Source organism: Misgurnus anguillicaudatus, chromosome 25, assembly GCF_027580225.2.
Source record: "Misgurnus anguillicaudatus chromosome 25, ASM2758022v2, whole genome shotgun sequence".
Classification (NCBI taxonomy): Eukaryota; Metazoa; Chordata; class Actinopteri; order Cypriniformes; family Cobitidae; genus Misgurnus; species Misgurnus anguillicaudatus.
In genome coordinates, this window is record NC_073361.2 from 28472922 (window position 1) to 28500373 (window position 27452).

The following is a 27452-nucleotide window of genomic DNA, read 5'->3' on the forward strand; positions in this document are numbered from 1 at the left end:
AAAAGGTACAAACCCCAAAGTAACCGATGACGCGAGTTATCGTCTCCAACATAAATCTATTTTCTTGGACTACCACAAACACACGGATTGTAGGCAACAGTTTACTTCCTGGGATTGGTGATGTAGACAAGACCGACATTATCATAATTCCTCCCGCTTGTTAACTCCTGTTAGCAACCGATTCTTTCAAACATGGTAAGCAGCGTCACATTTCTGGCTGACGTCAAATGTTCTTAAAACAGATTTTAATCACAACGTACAGTTTAGCTGGCCAATCAGGGACAAAAGGATACAAAACCCGTGCATTACTGGAACACAGGGAGATCTGGAGCTATAAAAATGTATGGTATGTGGAAAATAATGTGTTTTTTTACCATAAACCACGCAAACACATTGTATTATACCAAATACACAAAATAACGTTGTTTTTAGCAATAAAATTTGTGCACTTTAAACTTAATACACACCAATAAGACAAGTGTCAAGTCTAGTTATCAAGTGATTTTTTTTATGCACACCATCACCTAATTTCTGCATCACACAAATAACATTGCTGTTGTGTAGGACTGAGTAGTGCAACCAATTCAGCACTTCGAGTTAATTGTTAGTAATATGGTTTTGGTTAGATTTGCTTCGCTTCAGTATAGTATTAGTTATCAATATTTTATGAAAAAATTAGTTTAGCAGGCATGGAATCTAAATTAAAAAATTAATGCTGGTGGCTAAAACCCACTTACTTAGCTATATCACTGAAACACACATTTACATTAAAGGAATAGTCTACTCATTTTCAATATTAAAATATGTTATTACCTTAACTAAGAATTGTTGATACATCCCTCTATCATCTGTGTGCGTGCACGTAAGCGCTGGAGCGCGCTGCGACGCTTCGATAGCATTTAGCTTAGCCCCATTCATTCAATGGTACCATTGAAGAGATAAAGTTAGAAGTGACCAAACACATTTTTTCCTATTTAAGACGAGTATTTATACGAGCAAGTTTGGTGGTACAAAATAAAACGTAGCGCTTTTCTAAGCGGATTTAAAAGAGGAACTATATTTTTTTGGCGTAATAGCACTTTTGGTAGTACTTCGACTCGCCTGAAAAGTCCGCTCCCCTTCTCACTCTCATAATGGGAGAGGGAGGGTGTTACTGCGCCGAGTCGAAGTACTCCCAAAAGTGCTATTACGCCATAAAATATAGTTCCTTTTTTAAATCCGCTTAGAAAAGCGCTAAGTTTTATATTGTACCACCAAACTTGCTCGTATAACTACTCGTCTTAAATAGGAAAAACGTTGATGTGTTTGGTCACTTCTAACTTTATCTCTGATTGGTACCATTGAATGAATGGGGCCAAGCCAAATGCCATCGCAGCGTCGCAGCGCGCTCCAGCGCCCACGCGCACGCACACAGACGACAGAGGGATGTATCAACAATTCTTAGTTAAGGTAATAACATATTTTAAGGCCCACGCAATATTATAATTACTTTGAGTAACAAACTTTGAAACAATAAATCAAAATATGGTGCACAAACTGAAACAGTAAAATTCGTTAACAACTTAAAACATGTTTAAGAAATAAACCATTTACAAGATTCATAACATGTTTATAACAGGCCCAAAAAAGCATTTGTTTGGACAAAAAAATTATCAATCCCATCTTTCCCATTAGTCAGTCCCTCCAGAAAAATGTGATTATGCGATCGCATGATTCAACGCATAATCAGCCAAAGTCCGCATATTTATGCGGGGGCCGAATTTTTTTTAAATACGCCGCACTTTCACAGCATAAATTGCAGATTTCCGTGTACAAAATATCCGGGGCTGCATCATGATTTCATAATCCCTGCATTTCATAGCAAAAATCACATATATCTTAGCAGAAAGTTGAATTTGAAAAGCTGCAAAAGCTGCCAACAGTTTTTGCAAGTTCCCGCAATTTCATTGCATAAAATTGCATAAATAGCCTGCATATTCCAAAATTCCGTAGAATTTGCAGCTGGGTTGCCGGTAAATTACCGTAGAATTAAATTTATGGTTTTTCCTGGCAACATTTTGTTGAAAGTTAAATGAACATTAAACATTTACAAGTCTTTGTCTTTACAGAGTGAAACTAAAAAAACAGCATCAAGCAAAACATGCTGGGAAAGATAATCTGAAGCAAAAAACAGAAAAAGGTTGATGATGATTTCTGGTTCCCAGAATGCTTTGCATGAGGCTGTTATTGTATAGTTTTATTCTGTAAAGATAAAGACCTGTCAATATTCAAAATGTATTTAACTTTAAACAAACTCTTGCCAGAAAATAACATAAACTTAAATCTACGGTAAATTACCGGCAACCCAGCTGCAATAACATTGTAACTTCTACAGGATTTTTTTACAGTGGATTTTTGCCTGCAACAATCACAAAAACACTCGGCGTTTTTCTGGAAGGACTGATTAGTGCATTTAAACATGAAATACATCAGAATTTTAAGTTGACGCTGGCTTCAATTAGCTACCTTATTTTTTCGCTATATGATCTTTGGTCTTTATTGTTTTGTTTCAAGTGGAGTGACTCGAAAGATGGTGAAATCTTAAGGACAAGATGCGAACAACGGATAACATTTACATATTATTTTCATATTTACATTAAGAATCGATTGAGAGATTTTCCGAATCAACATCGTTTTATTCAATTTTACTCCGATTAAAATCAGAGAATAATTTTTTTACCCAGCCGTACTTCTGTGAACGGCACAAGAGGCTACTTGTTGACCAATTTGCATACTGGGATTGCCCAACTGCGCATCAGGATATGGGCCATGCTGTCAAAAGAATCTGGAATTTGGCCAGTGAAAATATCAACATAAAGAAAGCAACATAATTATGCTGTCTACCTTGTAGAACAGCTTTCATGTCAAGAACACACCTATGCTTTAAAAATTCTGTTTAGTTAGACAGCTCAATAGCTTTGCTCGATTGCAAAAATCGAAGCTTAAAAATGATGTTTCCTACTTTGTGATCCATATGTGGGGGATAGAGAATAATTAAGGATGTTACAAACTTTATCCGAAAAGCACACAGTCTGCACGTGGCAGACAAGAATTCTTATGTTGTGCAACATTCGTGTGCAGTATTTCTCACCCTTGGTGAACCACATTCTTGATCACAATGTTCCACACCCTTACAGTTTGCTTACCGTCTAGAGATGAGACATGGCAGAATTTAACACCTACATGACAGAAGATACACAAATATTCATAGCACATTTCGTGCATTAGGCTGGTGCATTTATCCTAGCAATTTTAGGGTATATGTTTGAGCAAAGTTGCTATACTTGAGACTTAAGTATACGTTTTGTATATAGATAACATGAACTATATTGCCCAGGAGGTGAGCGGGGCACAAACTAACTTGGGGTGAATTGTAACATGGCTACTTTACATATTTATTCAGGGCAAAGCAATCTGTGCTTTTGGTCTTTTTCTCTTACTGTCAGAAGATGATCTCCTATGAATTTGTAAAATACAATATCAGGGGAAATAACTGACGATTGCACTAAATGGCAGTGGTTGGATATTTTTAGATTAAGGGGCGGTATTATCCCCTTCTGACATCACAGGGGGAGCCAAATTTCAATGACCTATTAATTCACATGCTTGCAGAGAATGGTTTACAAAACAAAACTACTGGGTTGATCTTTTTCACATTTTTTAGGTTGATACAAGCCCAGGGGACCCAAGTATAGCACTTAAACATGAAAAAAGTCACATTTTAATGAAATGTCCCCTTTAAATGAACTGTCTTAAGCTTGCACTGACATGTTAAAATATTGTTTATCAGTGCCAAGGTTTTGTCTTACGATGCACACCAGTAATGTTTTTGTAAGATATGTTTGTAAATACATACTAAAACATAACTAAGGCCTAGTCCTGGCTTAATCTAAACCCTGTCTGGGAAACAACCTTATAGGGTTATATACAAATTTACAGTCACATTTGTCTCAACAGATACAAATAATAAACTGCAGTCTCTGACGCTGCTTTGAAATTATGTGTATTGTGCTATTTTAAATTAAAGTGTACAAGCATATATACAAATATAATTGACTTAAAGGTGCAGTGTGTAATAAGGTTTAATTTTAGTGCTGGGCAAAGATTAATCGCGATTAATCGTATACAAAATAAAAGTTAAATTTTTGCATAATATATGTGCGTGTACTGTGTCTAATTATTGTGTATATTTAACCACACACATTCATATATTCATTTCAGAATTGTTTTACTTATATATTATTTTTTTAAATTTATTTTTAATATAGAACATATAAAAATTTAAATAAATATATATAAACATGTAAATGTTTCTTAAATACATACATGAATGTGTGTGTATTTATTTATACATAATAATTACACACAGCACATACTCATATATTATGCCAAAAATCACTTTTATTTTGTATGCGATTAATCGCGATTAATCTTTGCCCAGCACTATTTATTTTGTTTCATTTGTAAACCTTTTGTGTTTTATTTTACAGCATGTCAGGGAACCAGTAATAAGCTTACTCTACTAGGACAACCGGATGACCATTACAGGACCATAGCACGGATGTACACTAACTGTACAGTAGTGCTAGAGAACCTGGAGATAACTTACATCCAAGAGTACCACGACCTCTCCTTTCTTAGGGTATGTTACATCACATGTACACAAAAATATGCAACAAAACCATGAAATAAGCTCTGATTATGGAGGTCTGTCAACTGTTTCACATTTCAACCTGATACGTTTCACATGCCCACAGAGCATTGAGGAAGTTGGTGGCTACGTTTTAATAGGACTAAATTACGTAAGTATGATACCTTTGGAAAACCTGCGGCTCATTCGTGGACATACTCTCTTTGATAACAAATACGCCCTAGCGGTGATGTCAAACTATCACAGGAACGATTCCTCGGAGAACAGTAGCATCACCGGCGGGTTGAGAGAGCTTCCACTGATAAACCTCACAGGTATGATGATAAATTGTTTTATTTCCAAAGCATCAAAATATGCTGTATAATGTCTATAAAACTGCTATATTCACTCTCTTCTTCATCATCTCTTACCTGTCTCTGACCCCTTCAGTTTCTAAAAAAAAATATTTTCCTGACATGAATGCATTCTGTGATCTTTTGCGCAGGATATTTCCGCAAATATTTCCATTAGGGCTGTCAAAACATTCATTGCGATTAATCGCATACAAAATAAAAGTTTTTTGCATAATTTAAATGTGTGCACTGTGTGTAACATTTTAATGTTTGTATTTAAGAAACATTAACATGTATATGTATATACATTTTAATATATTTTATATTATACATATAAAAATACCTACATATATAGTATGCAAACACAGACTTTTATTTTGTATGTGATTAATCGAGATTAATCTTTTGCCAGTCCTAATTTTTTATATATATATTAGGGCTGTCAAAAGATTAATCGCGATTAATCACATCGAAAATAAAAGTTTGTGTTTACATAAAATATCTGTGTGTACTTTGTGAAAATATTATGAATATATAAATACACACACATTCATGTATATATTTAAGAAATGTTTGCATTTATATACTGTATATACATTTATATAATTTATATTATATATAAATATAAATATTTTATATATAAATATAACCAATTTCTCCTAAATATATACATGACTGTGTGTGTTTTTATATATAAATAATAATTATACACACTACACACACATATGTAAACACAAACTTTTATTTTGGATGCGATTAATCTTTTGACACCCCTAATATATGTGTCTGTGTCTGTGTCTGTGTCTGTGTGTGTGTGTGTGTGTGTGTGTGTGTGTGTGTGTGTGTGTGTGTGTGTGTGTGTGTGTGTGTGTGTGTGTGTGTGTGTGTCCCTGGACCACAAAACTACTCATAAATAGCAGGGGTATATTGTTGCAAATGTCAACAATACATTGTATGGGTCAAAATTATCGATTTTTATGCCAAAAATCATATGGATATTGAGTAAAGATCATGTTTCATTAAGATATTTTGTAAATTTCCTACCATAAATATATCAAACGTTTATGATTAGTCATATTTGTTGCTAAGGACTTAATTTGGACAATTTTTAAAGTGATTTTCTCAATATTTAGATTTTTTTTGCACCCTCAGATTATAGATTTTCAAATAGAAAATGGAAAACTTATTTATTCAGCTTTCAGACAATGTATAAATCTGTAATGTATATTTATATGTATAAATGTATAAAATTACCCTTATGGCTGGCTTTGTGGTCCATGGTCACATATAAGTTGGACCTCATAGGTACCTAGTTTGGGAACCACTGCAGTATACAGTAATTATATAGGTTAAATACTTACTGAGTTGTATCTATCCTACTGTATATGAAATCACACCTCGCATATTATCATGTTACAATGATCACATCAAATGTCAATTTTTTTTCTCTTGTGTGGCAGAAATTCTCAAAGGTGGAGTTAAGATTACTCATAATCCTTTGCTTTGCCATGTGGAGACTATACAGTGGTTGGACATTGTACAAATCAACAATAATGTAAATGTCTCAGGGGGAACAGACCCTCAATGTAAGTAAAACCTTACATTTAGATAAATATATTATCAATATCACTTTGTTGGATAAAAACAATCATTTTATATGTTTCAGGCAGACAGTGTGACCCAGGATGCAACGGATCATGTTGGGGCCCAGGACCAGAGAGCTGCCAAACCTGTAAATTATACCATATATTGAGTTTTACGATGGTTTTTAGTGAACGAACTGTATATTATGATAACTGTGCTTTCTTGCTCCATCAGTGACACGGTTGAACTGTGCCGAACAGTGCTCACGGAGATGCAAGGGTCCCAAACCCATCGATTGCTGTAATGAGCATTGTGCTGCAGGATGCACTGGACCCAAACCAACAGATTGTCTGGTGCGAGTTGTAATAAATAAAAAATATTACTATTTAGATCCATCAAACTATTTTGATCATTAAAAGTTTTTATTGTATTTTAATGTAATTTGGAAAATTTGTACTTGTATCTTAATTGGTGGAGACCAATTAAGTGCAAAAGTCTCAGGTTTAAATTTCCACATGTACCAGTTAAATATGTGACCCTGCCTGTGCAAACCCTGCTTAAGTCATTGTTGGAAAATCTATCTGCAGGCCTGTAGAGATTTCCAGGATGATGGGACGTGTAAGGATTCATGTCCACGTCTAATGTTATACAACCCAAACGCTCACCAGCTTGTTCCCAATCCAGACGGGAAATACAACTTTGGTGCAAGATGTGTAAAGAGGTGCCCTTGTAAGTTTGTCTTTCATATGTTTGAATTGATCAAAGCATATTATTCCTTCTGTTATAATCTTTATGATTAACTTTATGTTTGTAAATATAAGTTCATATAAGTCATTCAATTAGGGCTGTAACAATTAATCGTGTGTCCCATTAAAAATGCCTGTCTGAAATCGATTCTATCATGCACAGCTTGTGCGTGTACTATGGCATTTGGTCAGTAAGAAGTAATTTTCAATCACAAGTCATTATGAGTTGGAGTCGTTTATAATGTGCATTTAAAAAAGCAACATTCGTTTAACAAAATCATTCAAAATATTATCATGAAAATACCTGAAATTATTTAAAGAACAGCGATATAATATTCCTGTAGACATTTCCTGGAATAGCATTTGTAATGCTACTTCTTCTGTGGCACAAAGGGTATTTCTGCACGAGAGCGCCCCCTGACTTTTGGATGTGGCGGGATTTCACCGAAATTCATTAATATTCATCCATTGAGAAAACGCGCATTTGCACGGTTAATCGCTACACCCCTACATTCAATAACTTAAGACAGATTCACATCACACGATTTTCGCCTGTCCCAGGCTGATTTCTATGATCGTAGCTCGACATGTCGCTTAGTTAACTCTTTCCCCACCATTGACGCGTTATTTCGTCAATCCGCAATACCGCTATTATCCACCAGAAACTTATAAAACATATTAAGCTTATAAAAACCCGGAAGTATCGCTCTAGGGCTAACAGCTGTATGTCTGTCTAAGTTTTGAGGATCGCTCTGCATCTGATCTCTATCAAAAGTCCTTTACAAAAATGGAATTATCTCAGCTTTTTGCTTAAAATTTGGTGTTTTTGAAGAAAGCTACCCATATTTCAGAGATGATAAAAAGAGAACAGATGAAGGTAGGATGAAACGTTTTTTGTTTTTTGAAAACAGACGGTCTGTTCTTTCATTTAATATATTGTATGTTTATACATTTAAAGAAGAACATTTTCTGGGAGCCATTAAACTTTTGTGAAAATCATAAAAAATGCTGGCAGGGAAAGAGTTAAATACGTTTTGCTGTGTAAACTCTATGTGAAGACAATGCAGAGCTTAACATTGCAATAGTCATAATGAATATTCAGTATAACTGACTGTAAATGCAGGCAAGGCTCACGTTTATGTAAACCACATGCATGCTCCCCGTGCAAAAGTGACATCTGCAATTCACCGTGCTGTGTTTGTTTACAACCTGCGCATCCTAATGAGGTTTACTAACTTGCGTCGTATCTTACAAACAGTAGGTGTCATCATCGTACAGTATACATTTATGTACATGTCACAAGGTGTAAACTGTCATGATCTTATAAGATGTTAGAAATAGTACAGTCTTATGCAGGCTTTAGTCATTATTGTTGAGACGCAATGTAATACTTGCCAACATGATCCACAGGCATAATATTGCTTTACAACAGGTCTGTGTGCAAATACAGGAGCAAAGGCACACCTAGATTTTCAGAATGTGCAACAGGATTATGTAAACAAAAAAGTAGGTTCCCTACCTAGGTTACTTTTCGGTAAGCAAAAATTTAAAAAGTGATCTCAAAAAGTAATGGGTTCAAACACAGGGAACACATATGCGGTGGCTGCCGGTGACTTTTTTTTTGAGGGCGTTCGATGCGAAGTTCGTCATAACATGTATGTAGCCCGTCATGTGTGCGGTTCATAATTTCAAAATATGTGTTCTGCGCGTTAAGTGATCCTATGTGCATCACGTGTCTTGTCAAAATAAGTGCCTGCTGCAGATGCGTCTAAAGGGTTTATGATAAAAGAGACGCTAGCGTTTGCCAGATACTCGCATAATCTCATGCGTAATCAGAGTTAAGTGTTAAGGGAGTGACTTGCGTGTATTTTGTGAATGTGAGCATCTCTTTTATCATAAATGTTTTTGACGCGTTTGCAGCACAGGCACTTATTTTGACAAAACACGTGATGGTTCACATGACGCAGCAAACACATATTTTGAAAACACAAGCAACACACATGATACTCCGAACACATATTTTGAATTTGCACTCCTCGGATGAGCAGTCACGAGCTGCAACTGCACATATGACAAAAATGTATGTGTAATGCACTGTAAGTCACTTACAAGGCCAAAAGCATACAATTTTACTTAAACTGTTTTCACTTTAGACAACTTTGTGGTGACCGATCATGATGCCTGCGTTCGGACGTGCAGTGGGAACATGCATGAAGTGGAGGAGAACGGAATAAGGAAGTGTAAAAAATGTGACGGCTTGTGTCCGAAAGGTCAGCTCCTATCTGTGATTTTACGGGATTATTATTGACATCTCATTTAAAATTGATTGTTTGCAGTTGTTTAATCTGAAAATCTTTTTGTTTAGTCTGCAACGGTCTTGGAATGGGAACTCTTGCTAATGTCATATCAATCAACGCGTCTAACATCGATTCTTTTATTAACTGCACTAAAATAAACGGGCATATTACAATAATGCAGACGACATTTCGAGGGTGAGACTTTTTATGCCTCCAAACTGTCCAGTCTACACCTTCATGTATAATTAATCTTCTTTATGCTATATATTTCATTATGCTATATATTATGTCATCTTTATGCATTACTTCTTATTCAACTGGTTTAATTTGACACTTCTGCTTTTTTAAAGGGACCCTTTTACAAACACTCCAAGCATGGACCCGGAAAAACTGGACTATTTTAAGACAGTAAAGGAAATTTCAGGTAAATTAAGTAACTCTAGAAAAAATTATATTTTGGCTAGGGCTGCACAATATTGAAGGCAAATGCGATAACTTGCTGTATGCAATATGCGATACAATGGGCCAGTTTCTTAGACCGGGTTTAGATTAATCCAGGTCTAGGCCTTGGTTATATTACGACATTTAAGTAGTTTTTACAATCAAACCTTACAAAAAATACTGGTGTGCATTTTGAGACAAAACAATGACACTGATTTATGTTAGGATACGTCAGTACATGTTTTTAAATTAAGGAAGCTTAAACATGTATTTTAATCTGGGACTAGGATTTACCCCAATAAATTTGTAAAATCAATTTGAATAATAATAAAATATATTTTAAAACTAAAAAATATATAACAACATACACCTTTGACATTCTTTCTGGTAAAAGAAACCATCACTTTCTCACCAGTTTCTCTGCTATCTGCATTGACCTGAAACTCTTGACTACATAACTTTAGTTTAGGGAACACGCCGACTTTTTTGGGACTTTAGCTTATTCACTGTATCCCCCAGAGTTAGATAAGTCCATACATACCTTTTTCATCTCTGTGTGTCCCGTAACTTTGTCTGATGCACCAAATGCTAGCCTAGCTTAGCACAAAGACTGGAAGTAAATGGCTCCAGCTAGCATACTGCTCCCAATAAGTGACAGAATAACGCCAAAATTTTCCTATTTATATGTTGTGATTTGTATAGGTCATATTTGTATATGACCTTATTATTTGTACATGCTGTGACTATACAAATCACAACATATAAATAGGAAAATGTTGGCGTTATTTTGTCACTTATTCAGAGCAGTATGCTAGCTGGAGCCATTTACTTTCAGTCTTTCTGCTAAGCTAGGCTAGCATTGGGTGCGTCAGACATAGTTACGGCATGCACGGAGATGAAAAGGGACTTATCTAACTCTGGGAGAAACGGTGAATAAGCTAAAGTCCCAAAAAGTCGACGTGTTCTTTTAAGTTTTAATATCATTGAGTTATTGCAAACCATTGACGTATGTGTGTTGCGGTATTGTGGTTATATTACGATAGACAATAGGCATCACACTGTGGCATTAATGACTGGTTTTCATTTCTCGCAGGGTTTCTGCTAATCCAGGATTGGCCAGAAGACTTTAATTCACTCAGTCCCTTTGAAAACCTGGAAATTATCAGAGGAAGAACCAAACAGCAGTAAGTGTCTCTGTGATAAACCTCATATATCTATTCATTCAGGTGTCGAGCTATTGCTGGGACCAGCACATGCAACATGATCTCACAAAGTTCCATGGTATAGTCACGGAATATTTTGCTAATTTTTCCATGGCATTGTCACGGATCTCCACATTTTTCCATGGCCGTACAACAGACTGTCTTTTCCGTGTCATTGTCACAGATTGGTTACTCAATTGCTTTGTCCTATTTTCAAACCATTGTCGCTTCGGTTTAGGGTTAGATTTGGTGTTTGCGTTAGGATGTCACTTTAAGTATTGGTTTATACTAGTTTTTTCTTATTTATTCTTTAATTTTTTGATTAGTTAAACCATTGTCGCCTGGCGTTAGGGTTAGAGTTGGGTTTGGGGTTTGGGTAAGGATGTCATTTTATGTAAATCTAACCTTAAACCGAAGCAACAATGGTAAGAAAATAGGACGAAACAGTTGAGTAACCAATCCGTGACAATGACACGGAAAAGAAAGTCCGTGGTACGGCGATGGTAAAATGTGGAGATCCGTAACAATGCCACGGAAAAATTAGTAAAATATTCCGTGACTATACCACGGAAATTTGTGAGATTAACTTGAGCACATGCTTGCTGTCCAAAGTCAAACTACTGTATAGTAACTCACCTCAAAGCCATTATTCAAATCATTTTTTCAATTCCATATATGTGACCCTGGAACACAAAACCAGTCATAAGGGTAAATTTTTTTAAATTGAGATTTATATCTGAAAACTTACAGGGGACATATCATAAAAATCTGACTTTTTTCATGTTTAAGTGTTATAATTGGGTCCCCAGTGCTTCTATCAACCTAGAAAATGTGAGAAAGATCAAGCCAGTAACTTAGTTTTGGTAAACTATTCTCTGCAAGCATGTGAAAAAATAGGTCATTGAAATTTGGCCCCCCTTGTGATGTCAGAAGGGGATAATACCACCCCTTAATCTGCACTATCCAACCACAGCACTGCCATTTAGAGCAGAGATCAGCTCATTTGCAAGGACACACACAAAACGGGACATTTTGCTCACACCGACAAAGTGGCAATTTTAACACGCTATAATAAATTATCTAAATGATATTTTGAGCTAAAACTTCTCATATGTACTCGGCAGACACCAAAGACTTATGTAACATCTTTAAAAAATCTTGTGAAATGTCCCCTTTAATGAATAAGCCATTTAAGTATTTGTTAAGATATGACAGTATTTGGCCAAGAACTAATACTGCTATTTGGAAACTGGCATCAAAAAATGTAAGATGATCGTCTTTAAAGTTGTCAAAATGAAGTCCTTAGCAACACATACAGGTATGCTAATGATAAATAATTTTTTTATATATTTATGGTAAGTAATTTACAAAACATCTTCATGAAACATGATCTTTACTTAATATCCTAATGATTTTTGGCACACATTTTTTTATAATTTTGACCCATACAATATATTGTTGGCTATTTCTACAAATATACCTGTGCAACTTATGACTGTTTTTTGGTCCAGGGTCATGTAAATCAATTTAAAACAAGCCTTTCAGCAGCTGTACATGGTGTTTACAACAGCAGGGAACTCACGTAGTGATCAAATGCTTAATACACAGTAATTTGCATAAATAATGCAATAGTACACCGCACAATTTAAGGGTGTGATTCATAATGATTCCTGCCTGAATGCAAACTGTTGTGTTTTGGAAACACCAAAGTGTTTATACTTTCCAGGGACGTCAGCATACAAACAAATGATTTGTGGTTGCCTGTTTTCTCTCTCTCTCTCTCTCTCTCTCTCTCTCTCTCTCTCTCTCTCTCTCAGTGGCACTGTCAGTTTTGCCGCCCTGAATATTTCTCACCTTAAACATCTCGGCCTGCACTACCTGAAGGAGATCAGCGATGGAGACGTGGTCATTAAGAACAACCGCAACCTGTGTTACATGGACGGCAGCTACTGGCAGAAGTTGTTTCGATCGGAGAAACAGCACATACGAATGGACAACAATGCACCCATTGACAGCTGTGGTGAGAAAAAACATAGATTTACGTGTTTGATTTTCTGCTTCAGTTCAAAAACAATGAACAAAACCACAAACAAAACATCAATACTACTGCAAAACTATTTGACAAAGAGTTGAGAAATAGCTGTATGTTTGTAAGAGGCAATAATTTGTTAGGATATTTAATGTTGCTGCTTAGAAACTTGTCATATATCGGTGCCATTGTTTTGTCTCAAGATGCACACCCGTAGTGTTTTTATAAGGTTTGTTTGTAAAAACTACTTAAATGTCCTAATATAACTGAGGACCTAGTCCTGGATTCATCTAAATTAGAAACCTACCCCTACCGGGATAAACAATTCATTTTTTGGCCAGAATATTCACTAATATGCCTGAAAGAGGTCTTAAATATATTTAAATTGAATGCATGTGTGTGTTCAGTGAAGCAGAATCGGACCTGTGACAGTATGTGTGGAGATGAAGGCTGTTGGGGCCCGGGGCCGTCTATGTGCGTATCCTGCCAGCATGTGAGCCGTGGAGGGCGCTGTGTCAGTCAATGCAACCTGTTAGATGGGTAAGGGGGACAAAAGACATCATTTAGTCCTGTGATAACTCTGTTATTAATGTTTTAATAACATATGGTATGATATTTTTACTTTATTTCTTATATTGACTACTGTAAATATCTACAAGAATTACAAGTGATGCACCAGAGAAAGTTGATGGCCTGTGTTGACTGAAACCCCTTTAACACAGCATGTTGATCCCAAAAAAATTCCATAATCTTGGCCAGCGTGACTTCTGTGTGTCCTGTAATTGATTCTGGGATCACTCCCGTAAAGGGGACCTAGTAACATTTCCGGAATGGGACCTGTGTGAATAAAAGGCAGGAACAATGCTGTAACAGGCGTGTCGTCAGCATAAGAGAACAGCACATCCTGATCGAATAAGAAAAAAATGCACGTGCATGGTTTCTCGAGAGAGATTGCAGACAATAAACAAAATTAAGACACTGCGGAGAAAGTTCCCCAAGTGCAGGATTACAAATACATAACAGTCACTTTTCTTTATGGGATCTTTATGAGATTTGTGTGATTCTAGAAAATCATTCCTGGACAATTCCAAGAATCATTTTCCATGTATTTACCTTAATCTGCGTGTGAAAAGTAAAATGTATCTTTTTTTTTAAAGTAAAGTCTGGTTTCAACAGATCACCACGTGAGTTCAGGTCAGGAAACGTCTGTTTGGAATGTGACCCGGAATGCAAGGTTCTGAATGAGACCCAAACCTGCTATGGACCGGTATGTCAGACCACATCAATTTTTGTCTTTTATCTGTAGTATACATACACATAAACTGAATTATTAGCACTGATTTAAACCAAGCCTTAAAGTCCCCCTCTGGTCGATAAGACTTTTTTCAGATGCAAATAAATATTTGGTCTTGTCAGAGTACATATGTGAAGTTTTAGCTCAAAATATCATATAGATCATTTATTAAAACATGTTAAAATTGACACTTTGTAGGTGTGAGCAAAAATGTGCAGTTTTGGGTGTGTCCTTTAAAATGCAAATGGGCTGATCTCTGCACTAAATGGCAGTGCTGAGGTTGGATAGTATTGGTATTATCCCCTTCTGACATCACAAAGGGAGCCAAATTTCAATGACCTATTTTTTCACATGCTTGCAGAAAATGGTTTACCAAAACTAAGTTACTGGGTTGATCTTTTTTACATTTTCTAGGTTGATAGAAGCACTGGGGACCCAATTATGGCACTTAAACATGGAAAAAGCCAAATTTTCATTATATGTCCCCTTTAAACCTCATCTTTGAGCATCATAATAGCATATATAAGCGTTTTTCCGTTGAATGTAATTTAAAACAGCTTGTGTGTAACTGTACACCCTTGTCTCATTTAGTATACGCAGATAAGAATGAATATGCAAATTAGTCGCCGCCTCCACTCTTTCGCACCACCTTGGACCATAGATATATATGCAAATAGATGCTTCATTCTGCAGTATCAGACACATAACTGCTAAGTCCAGTTGTACACAATGGATACGTGAATGGATACACTAATTTTTTTTATTATAATAATAATAGTTTTCAATAATAATAAGTGAAATCAAACTTTAGATTATGAGACTTTATCCTGGATTACATAGACAGGGTCACATTTATTTTAGGGTCACATAAAAGCCAGAGAAAATATAATTTGAAAATATTTTAGTTGTTGATAAAAATCTTATATGCTTTTTTTATATGCAACCATATGAGCCTGTTTTGACTACATTATAAAACCTGCTCACATATTCTTCTAAAAATGTACTTTAACTCTTTCCCCGCCAGCGGTTTTAAAAAAAAGTTGGCAGCCAGCGCCAGAATTTTTCATGATTTTCACAAAAGTTTAATGCCTTCCAGAAAATGTATTTATTTAAATATATAAACATACAATATATCAAATGAAAGAACAGACCCTCTTGCTTTCAAAAAAAAAGTTTAATCCTACCTTCATTAGTTCTCTTTTTACAATCTCTCAAATATGGGTAGGTTTCTTCAAAACACCAAATTTTCAGCAAAAAGCTGAGATAATTACATTTTTTGTTATAGATCAGATTCAGAGCGATCTTCAAAAAAATAGACAGACATGCAGCTGCGATACTTCCGGGTTGTATAAGCTGCAGATAATAGCGGTATTGCGGAAAAGCCGGAAATACTCGTCGTTGGCAGGGAAGCTTTTTCTCTTAATTGACGAGATAACTTGTCAATGGCGGCGAAAGTGTTAAACACATAAATTCATCATTTTCATAAATTCATAATCAATAAATTTGTTGTAATTCATATATTGTTTGTACTTTTTTCCATATTCTAGGGAGCTGATAAATGTTCTGAGTGTGCTCACTTTAAAGATGGTCCGCACTGCGTTGCTCGCTGCACACAAGGTGTGCCCGGCGTTAATGGCCAACTTGTGTGGACGTACCCAGACAAAAACAGACAGTGCCAGCCATGTCACGCCAACTGCACCCAGGGGTAGGAACAGTTTTGATCCTGTATCAGGAAGTTGTGCTTTTCTCAGTTTAACATTATTAATTTATGATAAATATGAATATATAGTTTTTTAAGGACAAGCAAAGGATCACAAAATAGACTATAACGACCCTAACCACTGACAGACCACCAGTAACAAAATCATCTTTATGTTGTATTAGGTGCAGTGGACCCGGACTGGAAGGTTGTGAACCTAAAGGGTAAGATAGTTCAAGTTGTTAACCTTCACATTTAAATAATACAGAAAGAAATATACACTTATTCATGAATTTGTATCTTTTTCTAGCTCTAATGTGCCTGTCATAGTGGCTGGTATAGTCGGTGGCATGTTGCTGATCATGGTCCTTCTGCTCTTCATTTTCATCATCATCCGTCGACGACACATCACACGGAAGAGGACCCTACGACGTCTCCTGCAGGAGAGAGAGGTAAATCCTGACAGCAGTAACATCAGTATCTCTTATACAACACATGAATCAAATCATACTTACAACTTTTCACAGCTGGTCGAACCTCTCACTCCAAGCGGTGAAGCCCCCAACCAGGCACTTCTGCGCATCCTTAAAGAAACAGAATTTAGGAAAATAAAAGTGCTTGGATCTGGAGCATTTGGCACTGTTTATAAGGTACATAGCTAACAAACTGCACATTACAGATGTCAGTATCAAAAACCTACTAGAGGTCTAGTTAAGGAAATAGTTCAAGATCACATGTTTTTCTTGTAGGGTTTATGGGTTCCAGAAGGAGAAGATGTGAAAATTCCTGTTGCTATTAAAGTTTTAAGAGAAGTAACATCTCCAAAGGCCAACAAAGAGATCTTGGACGTGAGTATTACTTCAAACCTATGCTACAAATCTATACATTTGTATAATATTTCTAGTATTATGACTGCTAAACTGTATAATCAAATGATTTCCTTCATACACAAATATTCATAGGTCAATTATCATGACAAGATGACTAGCTGGCATATTTTTCTATGAAGCAATTAAATTTTTAGAAGTTTTACCCAGCGACTGACAGTACACTTATTAAGCTGATTGGCATTTTACATTACATTTTACAGACACTTTTATCCAAAGCGACTTACAAAGATTAGGAAACAAAAAAGCGGGTGGCAATAAATTATGCTTATCACTATTTTAACTATTTCGAAACAATACGAAAAAGAAAGAGAGAGTTTGTGTTTTTTTCTTCAATTAAAAAAGAGATAGAAATGCGGTCAATAATTTTTTAAATATGGGGTTTTTTGAATGTTGCAAGAGATATGGGTGACCGGATTGCAATAGGAAGATCATTCCAACGGCAGGGAGAAGAGAGAATTTTAAAGACACCACAATAACCCAAATGTTAACTCTTTCCTCGCCATTGACAAGTTATCTCAACAAGAGAAAACCCTTCCCTGCCAATGATGAGTTTTTACGGCAATCCATATTTCTGCTATTATCCACTAGGTGGTGCTCTTACCCAACTTAAAAAACACTGAAGCATCCACTGATCCAAAAACAGTAAAAACTATTAACAGCCACATTAAAGATGCAGTTTGTATTATTTGCGCCGCTAGATGGCGCCAGATCAAACACAAACAATGATGTTGTTTACTGACGCTCTGAAGCAGCGTGGAATTATGGGATTTGTAGTCTTTAACTCAACCGCTAACGGCCATCAATCAGACGAGAACGAGAAATCACGTTGATAGATAAGGTAATCAAGTCTTATAAATGTTGCGTTTGATGACATCGTTTATTTCATTATGTAAGTTTATATGTGATGTTCAAAACGAAATTTTTAGTCATAGATATTACAGTATTAGTCCAAATTCGATGGTTAACACAGCACAGAATTAAGTTTTCAACTTACAATCTACAATGATTTTTCACATAATGTATTGAGAGTACAAATCTTATTGTGAAGTGTCTTAAAATGAACATTTATATTGCTGTACAATACCTTTAATGTGCATATCGTCCGCGGGAAGACGCGCTGATTACAATCTACACACTAATGTTGTGATCAATATAATAGCATACGTTTTTTGAAGGGTTACGAATCAAAACAACTCACCCATCGCGTAAAACACAAGCAGGATCAGAATCTCGGTCTAGTTAAATGTTGTCGTGAAGCTCTCTCTATCCAGATAATGCCACAACAAATTGATCCTCTCTCGTTTTGTTCCAAACTTTTCTTGGGTCGTTTGGTTGGCCCGAATGCTTACGGGAGCTGACACAACCAGCGGCAGACGGTAAAATAGTTCCGCATTTGTCCATGACACTGGCTGCGTCCGAAAACTCAAGGCAGTGAGGACTGTGAGGACTTGTTGCCTCGCTGCCTCATGAGGAAATGACTTCGGCCTCGGAGGCCTAAGGCCGCTCAGAGAAAGGCTTTCCGACGCACTTCAAAGGCAGCGTGTTTGAAATATAAACAGAGAGCGCCTTTGTGATAACTAATCACATATTTCAAAACTACAATACTAATTTCTCGCTAGAAATGCAATTAAAATGTGTAAAAAGTGAAAATATACGTTTATTTACACTAAATTTGTGCTCCAGTCGCTTCCTTGGCCGCCATTTTATTTTTTTGACTCGACCACTGTTGTCATGTGGTTTACGTCAGTAAAGGCGGTGACAAAGGGTCGCATGGATATTAACGTCATTGACAGGAGACTGCACTGCCCCGTAACAATGTTTTGAATGGAAATTTTCTCACGATTTACAAGTAGTTGAAAACATTACAGATATTGATGGTAATCAGCTGGACAAAATATATAACACTGGCCTAGTGGTTTTTGGACATTTTACTGCAAATATCTTACAAATTGCACCTTTAACAGTTAACAGTTATCAACAAGTGCTGGCGCTGGCTGGCAACTTTTTTTAAACGCTGGCGGGCAAAGAGTTAAAAATACTGAGCTATAAATGTTTTACCTGTGCAATGCATCTTATGTGTAAGCTCAAACACAAGAGTTTTATTTTGATGTTATATTGCTTATTTTTAGGAGGCTTATGTAATGGCCAGTGTTGATCACCCTCATGTCTGTCGTCTATTGGGAATCTGTCTTACCTCCAGCATCCAGCTCATAACTCAGATTATGCCTTTCGGATGCCTGTTGGATCATGTTCAGGAGAACAGGGACAATATTGGCTCACAGATGCTGTTAAACTGGTGCGTTCAGATCGCTAAGGTGAGTTTAAGGTTATTTGTGTCAAAATTGACTTATGAGGAAAACACTTCAAGTGCGTCTGACATGTTTTCTTGTAAATTATCATTTTTTTTTATCAGGTTTATGTTTAGCCAATTTTACCTCAATGCCAATGAAAAGTTATTAGTCAGTTACTATTTATTTAATGTCTCTTTTGTTATTTCAATGGTACTTAAGAAATTTGACTGTCTTTCACTGCAAAACCTCCAAGTGCATGCAAGCTTTTGTTGCAAAAAAAGTCTTCAGACAAGACATAGGAAACAACTGACAAAATTACTAGAGATTAGTAACACAATAGAAACTTTGCAAATGATGAAAGTCCAAGAATAAAAAAGAAACTGAACCACACATTAGGGGGCGCTGTGATCCATGTGACTGCCACGGGTTGTATTCAGGTCCAAGTACTCACAAGGGACACAAGTTTAAATGTGATCCGCGGTCGTTTTGCACGTTGTCGTTCATCTAATCCATCTTTTGTACACTTAGAGAACAAGTGCACAAAGTTCATGTGGCGCTTAGCAGATTCTGACAACAACACGGTATTTCTGATTGCGAGGTCGGGATTAAGCAGATTTGAAGCGAAAGTATTTCATGAACATATAAGACATGCTTTTGCGGCTTTTGCATCTAAGCACTGAGCAGATTAATACAAAAATACATTAATAAGTAATGCAAGTACAAAAAGCACATACTGTACAACTTGGTTGCTTTTAAGCAAGCGTAGGCCTGTTTTTGTCCATATTATAAATGTTGCAGGACTCCATACATGTAAATAAGTGCATTGGTGATTGTTTGTGCGTGTTATTTATACATGCTGTATAAATAAATTACAAGTTCCTACAACACTCTCATAAATATTCCAGGTAAAATCCAGGTAAAAGTCTCATTAAAACAGTTACCAGGACACTGTTTTCTTAAAAAAGTTGCTTATTGACCCATCAGAATTGTGATCATTTAAAGTGATTTGTGCATGGTAGTTTGTCATTTGTATGTTTCCGTAGTCTCAGTTTTTTAATTTCTACTTGTTCTTATTGTGATGTATTAATATTCTTTGTTTATATTTTCTTCCTACCCGTAACATCAACCTGCCAAAAGGGACAATGGATAAAAATTTGTCAATACTGGCTAAATCTGGTGCATTTTAAATATTTATGTATTATTAATAGGCAAAAAATACATAAAAAAATGAAATAAATAATCGAATTCTGAAGATTATGAGCATCAAACTTACTCAGTCAATAATAAAGATATCAAGGTTATATTTTCATGATGATTTTATATAGAAAACAGCAACAAAATTTCACATGCAGGGTCACAAATTAATCCAATTTTTTTCAAAAACAACAAAATAGCAATTCTGAACATGCCGAGCTTTTGGCAAATGATCTGATTGGATGCATACCGGATTCAGTCCATTCAATGACACTTTAGCCCTTCTCAACAGGGAATGAACTACTTGGAAGAATGTCGCCTGGTCCATCGTGATTTAGCAGCCAGGAATGTGCTGGTTAAGACTCCTAACCATGTAAAGATCACTGACTTCGGCCTGGCCAGACTACTGGGTGCAGATCAGAAAGAGTATCACGCTGATGGAGGGAAAGTAGGTCACTACCACTGATTCAATTCAAGAACAAACTCATGATTGATAATCACTTAATAAGCATGGCATTTATGTAGAAAATGTATTTTTAACCACTGTAAAAAGATTAATTTAAGAGATGAATTACAGTATATTACTACAGTAAGTAATGATGTTTTTTTAATAAACATTTTAGGTGCCTATAAAGTGGATGGCACTCGAGTCTATACTTCACTGGAAATATACTCATCAAAGTGATGTTTGGAGTTACGGTAAGAGCTGTTCACTGTGTATAACCTTTCATTAAAGCAGTGGTTCTCAAACTGGGGGACCCAGTTTTATGACATTTTATAAAATAAATTAATTTATCATAAATTCTGTGGAATTAAACCTACAAAAATAAGGCTACTAACCAACAACACTACTTTGTATTATTCAATATGTTTTTTTTTATTAAAAGAACAGTTTTTTGTCATAAATTTTCTTTGGGGGGCCGCGAAGGAATGCGCCGTACACAAGGGGGGGGCGCACGCTGAAAAAGTTTGAGAACCACTGCATTAAAGCATATTATATATAATATATACAGTAGCTTTTAGAAGGAACTTTTAGATGGATCTCTTGACAGAAATGCAATATAATATACATATCTATATTTTCAGTGGTGTACTCTAGCTGTAGAGTAAAACAAAAAATTTAAAATGTAATATATTAACAGCATATAACCATAATAATATGATGACATATTAAATCTAATACTGGATCAAAAAGGTTATCATACTTTTTATGAGCATTATGTATGAAAGCTTTCATGTTTTATTTTTGTTCAACTTCAGGTGTCACCATTTGGGAGTTGATGACATTTGGATCCAAACCATATGATGGGATTCCAGCCAGTGAGATTGCAGATATTCTGGAGAAAGGAGAGCGCTTACCACAACCAGCCATCTGCACTATAGATGTGTACATGATCATGGTCAAATGTAAGTCCTGATGTTAAAAAGAGAAAAAACATCAGTAATAATTATTAAGTAATTTTTAAGGGTGCAAAATAAATACAATGTCTAGGGCAACTATAAAAAAGTTAAAATTCATATTTAGTTACCAAAAATCATGAAAGATTTGCGCAAAACTTTAGCATTATTTTATAAATGCAGATAAATGAAAGCATTTTCAATGTCCAACACACCTAAAGTTAACATCCTCATTTCTTCACCAAAGTTGTTAAAAACAGCTTACCATCTATTTGCCGAATTGCCAACGTCCTTAGCACACTGTGTTTAAGGAATATTCCATTTTCTTAAAAGAAAAATCCAGATAATTTACTCACCACCATGTCATCCAAAATGTTGATGTCTTTCTTTGTTCAGTCGAGAAGAAATTATGTTTTTTGAGAAAAACATTGCAGTATTTTTCTCATTTTAATGGACTTTAATAGACACCAACAATCAATACCCAACACTTAACAGTTTTTTTCAACGGAGCCTCAAAGAACCACAAACAATCCCAAACGAGGCACAAGTGTCCCATCCAGCAAAACGACTGTCATCTTTGACAAGAAAAAAAAAATCCTCTTTTAAAGCACAACTTCTCGTCTAGATCCGGTCCAGCGCGACCTAACGTAAATGCGTAGTGATGTAGGGAGGTCACGTGTTACATATATAAAACGCACATTTTCGGACCATTTTAAACAATAAACTGCCACAAAGACATTAATTAGTATCAGTTGACATACAACAATGTAGGAACGGTCCTCTTTCAACACACTTGTAAACACTGGGGCGGAGTTTCGCGTTCGTCTTCTGTGACCTCTTGACGTCATGATGTATTGTGTGGGGTCACCTGGCGCATTACGACCAGATCTAGACGAGAAGTTGTGCTTTAAAAGTGTATATTTGTTATTTTTCTTGTCAAAAATGACAATCGTTTTGTTAGATAAGACACTTATGCCTCGTTTGGGATTGTTTATAGTCCTTTGAAACTCCGTTGAAAAAAACTGCCACGTGTTGAGCCAAGTGCCAAGTGTTGGTGTCCATCAAAGTCCACCAAAATGAGAAAAATCCTGCAATGTTTTCCCCAAAAAACACAACTTCCTCTCGACCGAACAAAGAAAGACATCAACATTTTGGACGACATGGTGGTGAGTAAATTATCTGGATTTTTCTTTTAAGAAAATGGAATATTCCTTTAATGTGCAAACAGTACTGTTGTTGAAGACGCAGGTTTCATTTGACGTCGCCTAATGCAATGTTGTTTGGTCATGAACAACTTCGCGACCATCAGCGTTTGCCACAAATGTGAAAACAGCAAAATACGGACCCTGAATTTGAAGTCATAATATTCAATATGAAGTCATTTGCAAATACAACACTGAGCACATTTATGTATTTACTGGTAAATTTATTCTGGTAAATTCATGGTAATTTACGAAGTTACTGTGTGAAAGAGGCTCATGACAATGGATGTGTTAAGCTTCATACGGTGCAGCGCAGACCGCCTGGCGGATGACTTTGCAGTATTTCGTACTTAATTTAAAGAATGATTATGTGACTTTTACGCATGTCAGGTGACCTGTAAATGCAAAAAAACGTTTCCTTTGCAGTTTTGCAATATATTCCTACAGTGAATAAACCACCTCACCTGAGCATAAACACCTTTTTGCCATATATGTGATGGGAGTTTTGTGTGATACAGTGTGATATCTGTTTCAGGTTGGATGATTGACGCTGACTGCAGACCTCACTTTTGTGAACTTGTGACAGAGTTCTCAAAAATGGCTCGAGATCCCTCTCGTTACCTTGTCATTCAGGTAGTTTACAAAATCTTTCCTATTATTTGTGTTCCTGTAGCTAAACTGGTATAGCATTGCATTAGCAGCATAAAGGTTTTGGGTTCGACTACCAGAATATACCCGGGTATAACACCATTAATACCCTTGGATAAAATTGTCACTTATCAGATGCGTAAATGTGAACCTGGACCACAAAACCTTGTTAAGTCGCATGTGTACAGTATATTAGTAGTAATAGCCAACAAATACATTGGATGGGTCAAAATTTGGGATGTCACAATGACTAAATAATCATCTCATCACGATTACAGATCACCGCAATAATTGCACATCTCTCTAAAAACACAAGGGGGAGCTGCAGCGCTGTATAAACGAGACTGTATTAGATGGCGCTCCTTCACCGACAGTGTAACGTACGGTGGCCTCGGGGTGCAAAAATAAATTACAATGGTAAATTACTTATTTACAAGTTTTTTTTAACAAATTTACAAGTTTTTTAACAAATGTACAAGGTTTATTAACAAATTTACAATGAGTGAACAAATGTACAAGTTTTTTAACAAATTTACAATGAGTGAACACATTTACTAGTTTTTTAACAAATTTACAACGAGCGAAGAAAATTACAAGTTTTAAAACAAATTTACGTTTTTTACGGAAAGGATAGGTACAATACACTGATATCACGCATCCGAGCCTCCAGTGGGAAGAAACCCGGAAGTATAAAATCCTAACCTTTTAAAAATTATTCAGATCATATCATCGAACAAGTTAACGCACCCTTGATTCATCTGAAGTGTCCTCCTGGGTTGGAGCTTACAGCAAATACAGTAAATTTGTTAAAAAAACTTGTACTTTTGTTCGCTCATTGTAAATTTGTTAAAAAACTTGTAAATTTTTTCACTCATTGTAAATTTGTTTAAAAAACTTGTAAATTTGTTAAAAATAACTTGTAAATTTGTTAAAAAAACTTGTAAATTTGTTAAAAAACTTGTACATTTGTTAAAAAACTTGTACATTTGTTTTTAATCTTGAAAATAAGTAATTTACCATTGTAATTTATTTTTGCCTTTCCAGGCCACGGTAGTAACGCCATACATTGCAAAGCCATTCAATACAGTGGAAAAAAACTGCATTTAAAGAAATGCTGCAAAACTTTAATGAGCAGTATGATGATATATTCATTAAATAATTACTTTAAAATGGGTGTTATGTGTTAGGTAAACAAAATATTGCATAATATCTAATTTAAATAAACACAACAATATGTGAAAATTATTTCATGAATAAAACAAAAAATTATGAGGATTAGATGTCAAAGCATAAAAAAAGAGTCAATGAATCGTCATAATTTTCAAAACCCTAAACAGGCGAATCATTGTGTTAATCGCCACAATTTATTAGACAATTAACCGTCAGCCAAATTTCATAACCGCGAAAGCCCTAATCAAAATTTTCAATTTTCTTTAATGTCAAAAATTATTATTAAAGTGAAGATCATGTTCAATGAAGATGATCTGTAAATTTCCTACTTTAAATATATCAAGAATTTATTTATCATTACTAACATGTGTTGCTAAGGACTTCATTTGGACAACTTCAAAAGCGATTTTCTCAATATTATGATTTTTTTGCACCCTCATATTGCAGATGTTTAAATAGGTGTTTCTCGGCCAAATACTGTCCTTTCCTTAAAAAAAGCTAATCATCAATGGAAGGCTTATTTTAAGACTGGTTTTGTGGTCGCATATGTCTTTTTTCGAACAATCACACAGTCAACATTTAAAATTACATTACGGTGCATTTTATCATATTATTTGTCTGTTCCTTCGGAATTGAACCCATGATTTTTGTGCTTCTAATGCAATGCTCTACCAACTCCGCTACAAGACAATTTAACACTTAATTATTACTTAATATTTACTTATAATTTTTCATATTTAATGTTGAATCAAATAGCATTTAAAAATTATTGAATAAGTAATTTTTACCAACTTTTGTCCAAAGATAGATTAAAATGAGACATTATTGTTTGATGTTGGCAGGGCGATGAGAACATGCATCAGCCGAGCCCAACAGATTCATCGTTTTACAGGTCTCTGATCAGTTCAGAAGACATGACCAGTGTGGTTGACGCAGAGGAATACCTGCAACCCAACAAGAGATTCTTCAGTGGATCACAAAGGTCACAATCTCACTATCACAACACTCCGGTTAGTACTGTCACATGATAACACTTTACTATAAGGTTGCATTTGTTACCACACTGAAAAAAAACTCTGGACATCGGTTGCACATAATTAAATTCGGTTTTCTTAAAATTAATTTATTGCATTTTAAGAAAACTTGATTCAATCATGTTGAACTGGTGTTCGTAATTAAATTACGTAGATCCAACCATTTTTTTAAAGAAAAATCATTTTAAGAAAACTTAATTCAATCATGTGCTTTTTTCAGTGCATTAGTAAATGCATTAGCTAACATGAATTAACAATACAAATTGTATTAATCTTTGTTGTTAGTTAATGCCAGCATAATTGTTGATGTTAGTTCATTGTGCATTAACTAATGTTAACAGATACAACCTTATTGTAAAGCGCTACCTCATATCTTATTATTCATAATGTTTATATAGCAATGTTATTGATTCATCTTTTGTGTTGTTTTAAGGATGATTATAAAAACAGCCTGGTTATGCGTTACATAACGGACCCAACACAAAAAGACCTCATGTTGCCAGGTATTATCTTAAATGATTATATTTGCATGTAAATTAATTGGGTTTGAATGTGATTTTAGTATAAAGCCAAACTAAAGGTAATTTTTTATTAATTATATACAGTACATAATTAACATATGACCCTGAACCACAAAACCAGTCATAAGACGCACAGGTGTATTTGTAGCAATATCCAACAATACACTGTATGGGTCAAAATTATATTTTATTTTATAATTTATACTAGGGATGCACCGATAGGATTTTTTTGGGCCGATACCAATTCCGATTTAAACAGACAACTTCTGGCCGATGCCGATATTAAACACTTGTATACAATACTATACAGTTGGTGTATTAGCTAGTTTATTTCTGCATCAAATTATTTTTACTGAACATGGATTGGATCTAATTAACATTCAACTGACCAACATAATAAGAGAGGCACAAATTAAGCTAAAACAAATATAAGACAGCATGACAACCTTCAAAGGTGGTTTTTGCTATTCAGCATTTATTTTATTAACAACATTAACTCACTTTTTACATATAATGGATTTCTTTATGCAGTTAATTAATAAACAATCGGTATCTGGCTTTCTCGTGCTATTGCCGATATGCCGATGGTTTCAAATCCATCAAAAATCGGCCGATAAATATCGGTGGCCGTTACATCGGTGCATCAGTAATTTATAATCATTTGAATATTAAGTAAAGATATTTTGTACATTTCCTACCATAAATATATAAAACATTTAGTTATCATTAGTAATGTGTGATGCTAAGGACTTAATTTGGACAACTTTAAAGTCGATTTTCTCAATATTTC

At 35.3% G+C, this 27452-nt stretch overlaps 1 protein-coding gene across 1 annotated transcript in view; it reads left to right on the forward strand.

Moving 5' to 3' along the window:
- Positions 1-27452, forward strand: part of LOC129426034 (epidermal growth factor receptor) — a 42143-nt gene that overhangs the window by 9159 nt on the left and 5532 nt on the right. The window contains exons 2-26 of the mRNA XM_073864326.1: positions 4530-4681; positions 4797-5004; positions 6483-6608; positions 6689-6754; positions 6841-6959; positions 7194-7335; positions 9506-9622; positions 9718-9844; positions 10000-10073; positions 11184-11274; positions 13110-13312; positions 13729-13861; positions 14498-14588; positions 16163-16320; positions 16500-16538; positions 16625-16766; positions 16842-16964; positions 17064-17162; positions 19334-19519; positions 20982-21137; positions 21313-21388; positions 21950-22096; positions 23825-23922; positions 25950-26117; positions 26575-26644. Of these exons, the coding sequence (XP_073720427.1) occupies positions 4530-4681; positions 4797-5004; positions 6483-6608; positions 6689-6754; positions 6841-6959; positions 7194-7335; positions 9506-9622; positions 9718-9844; positions 10000-10073; positions 11184-11274; positions 13110-13312; positions 13729-13861; positions 14498-14588; positions 16163-16320; positions 16500-16538; positions 16625-16766; positions 16842-16964; positions 17064-17162; positions 19334-19519; positions 20982-21137; positions 21313-21388; positions 21950-22096; positions 23825-23922; positions 25950-26117; positions 26575-26644 (3111 nt within the window). The remainder of the gene's footprint in view (positions 1-4529; positions 4682-4796; positions 5005-6482; positions 6609-6688; positions 6755-6840; positions 6960-7193; positions 7336-9505; positions 9623-9717; positions 9845-9999; positions 10074-11183; positions 11275-13109; positions 13313-13728; positions 13862-14497; positions 14589-16162; positions 16321-16499; positions 16539-16624; positions 16767-16841; positions 16965-17063; positions 17163-19333; positions 19520-20981; positions 21138-21312; positions 21389-21949; positions 22097-23824; positions 23923-25949; positions 26118-26574; positions 26645-27452) is intronic.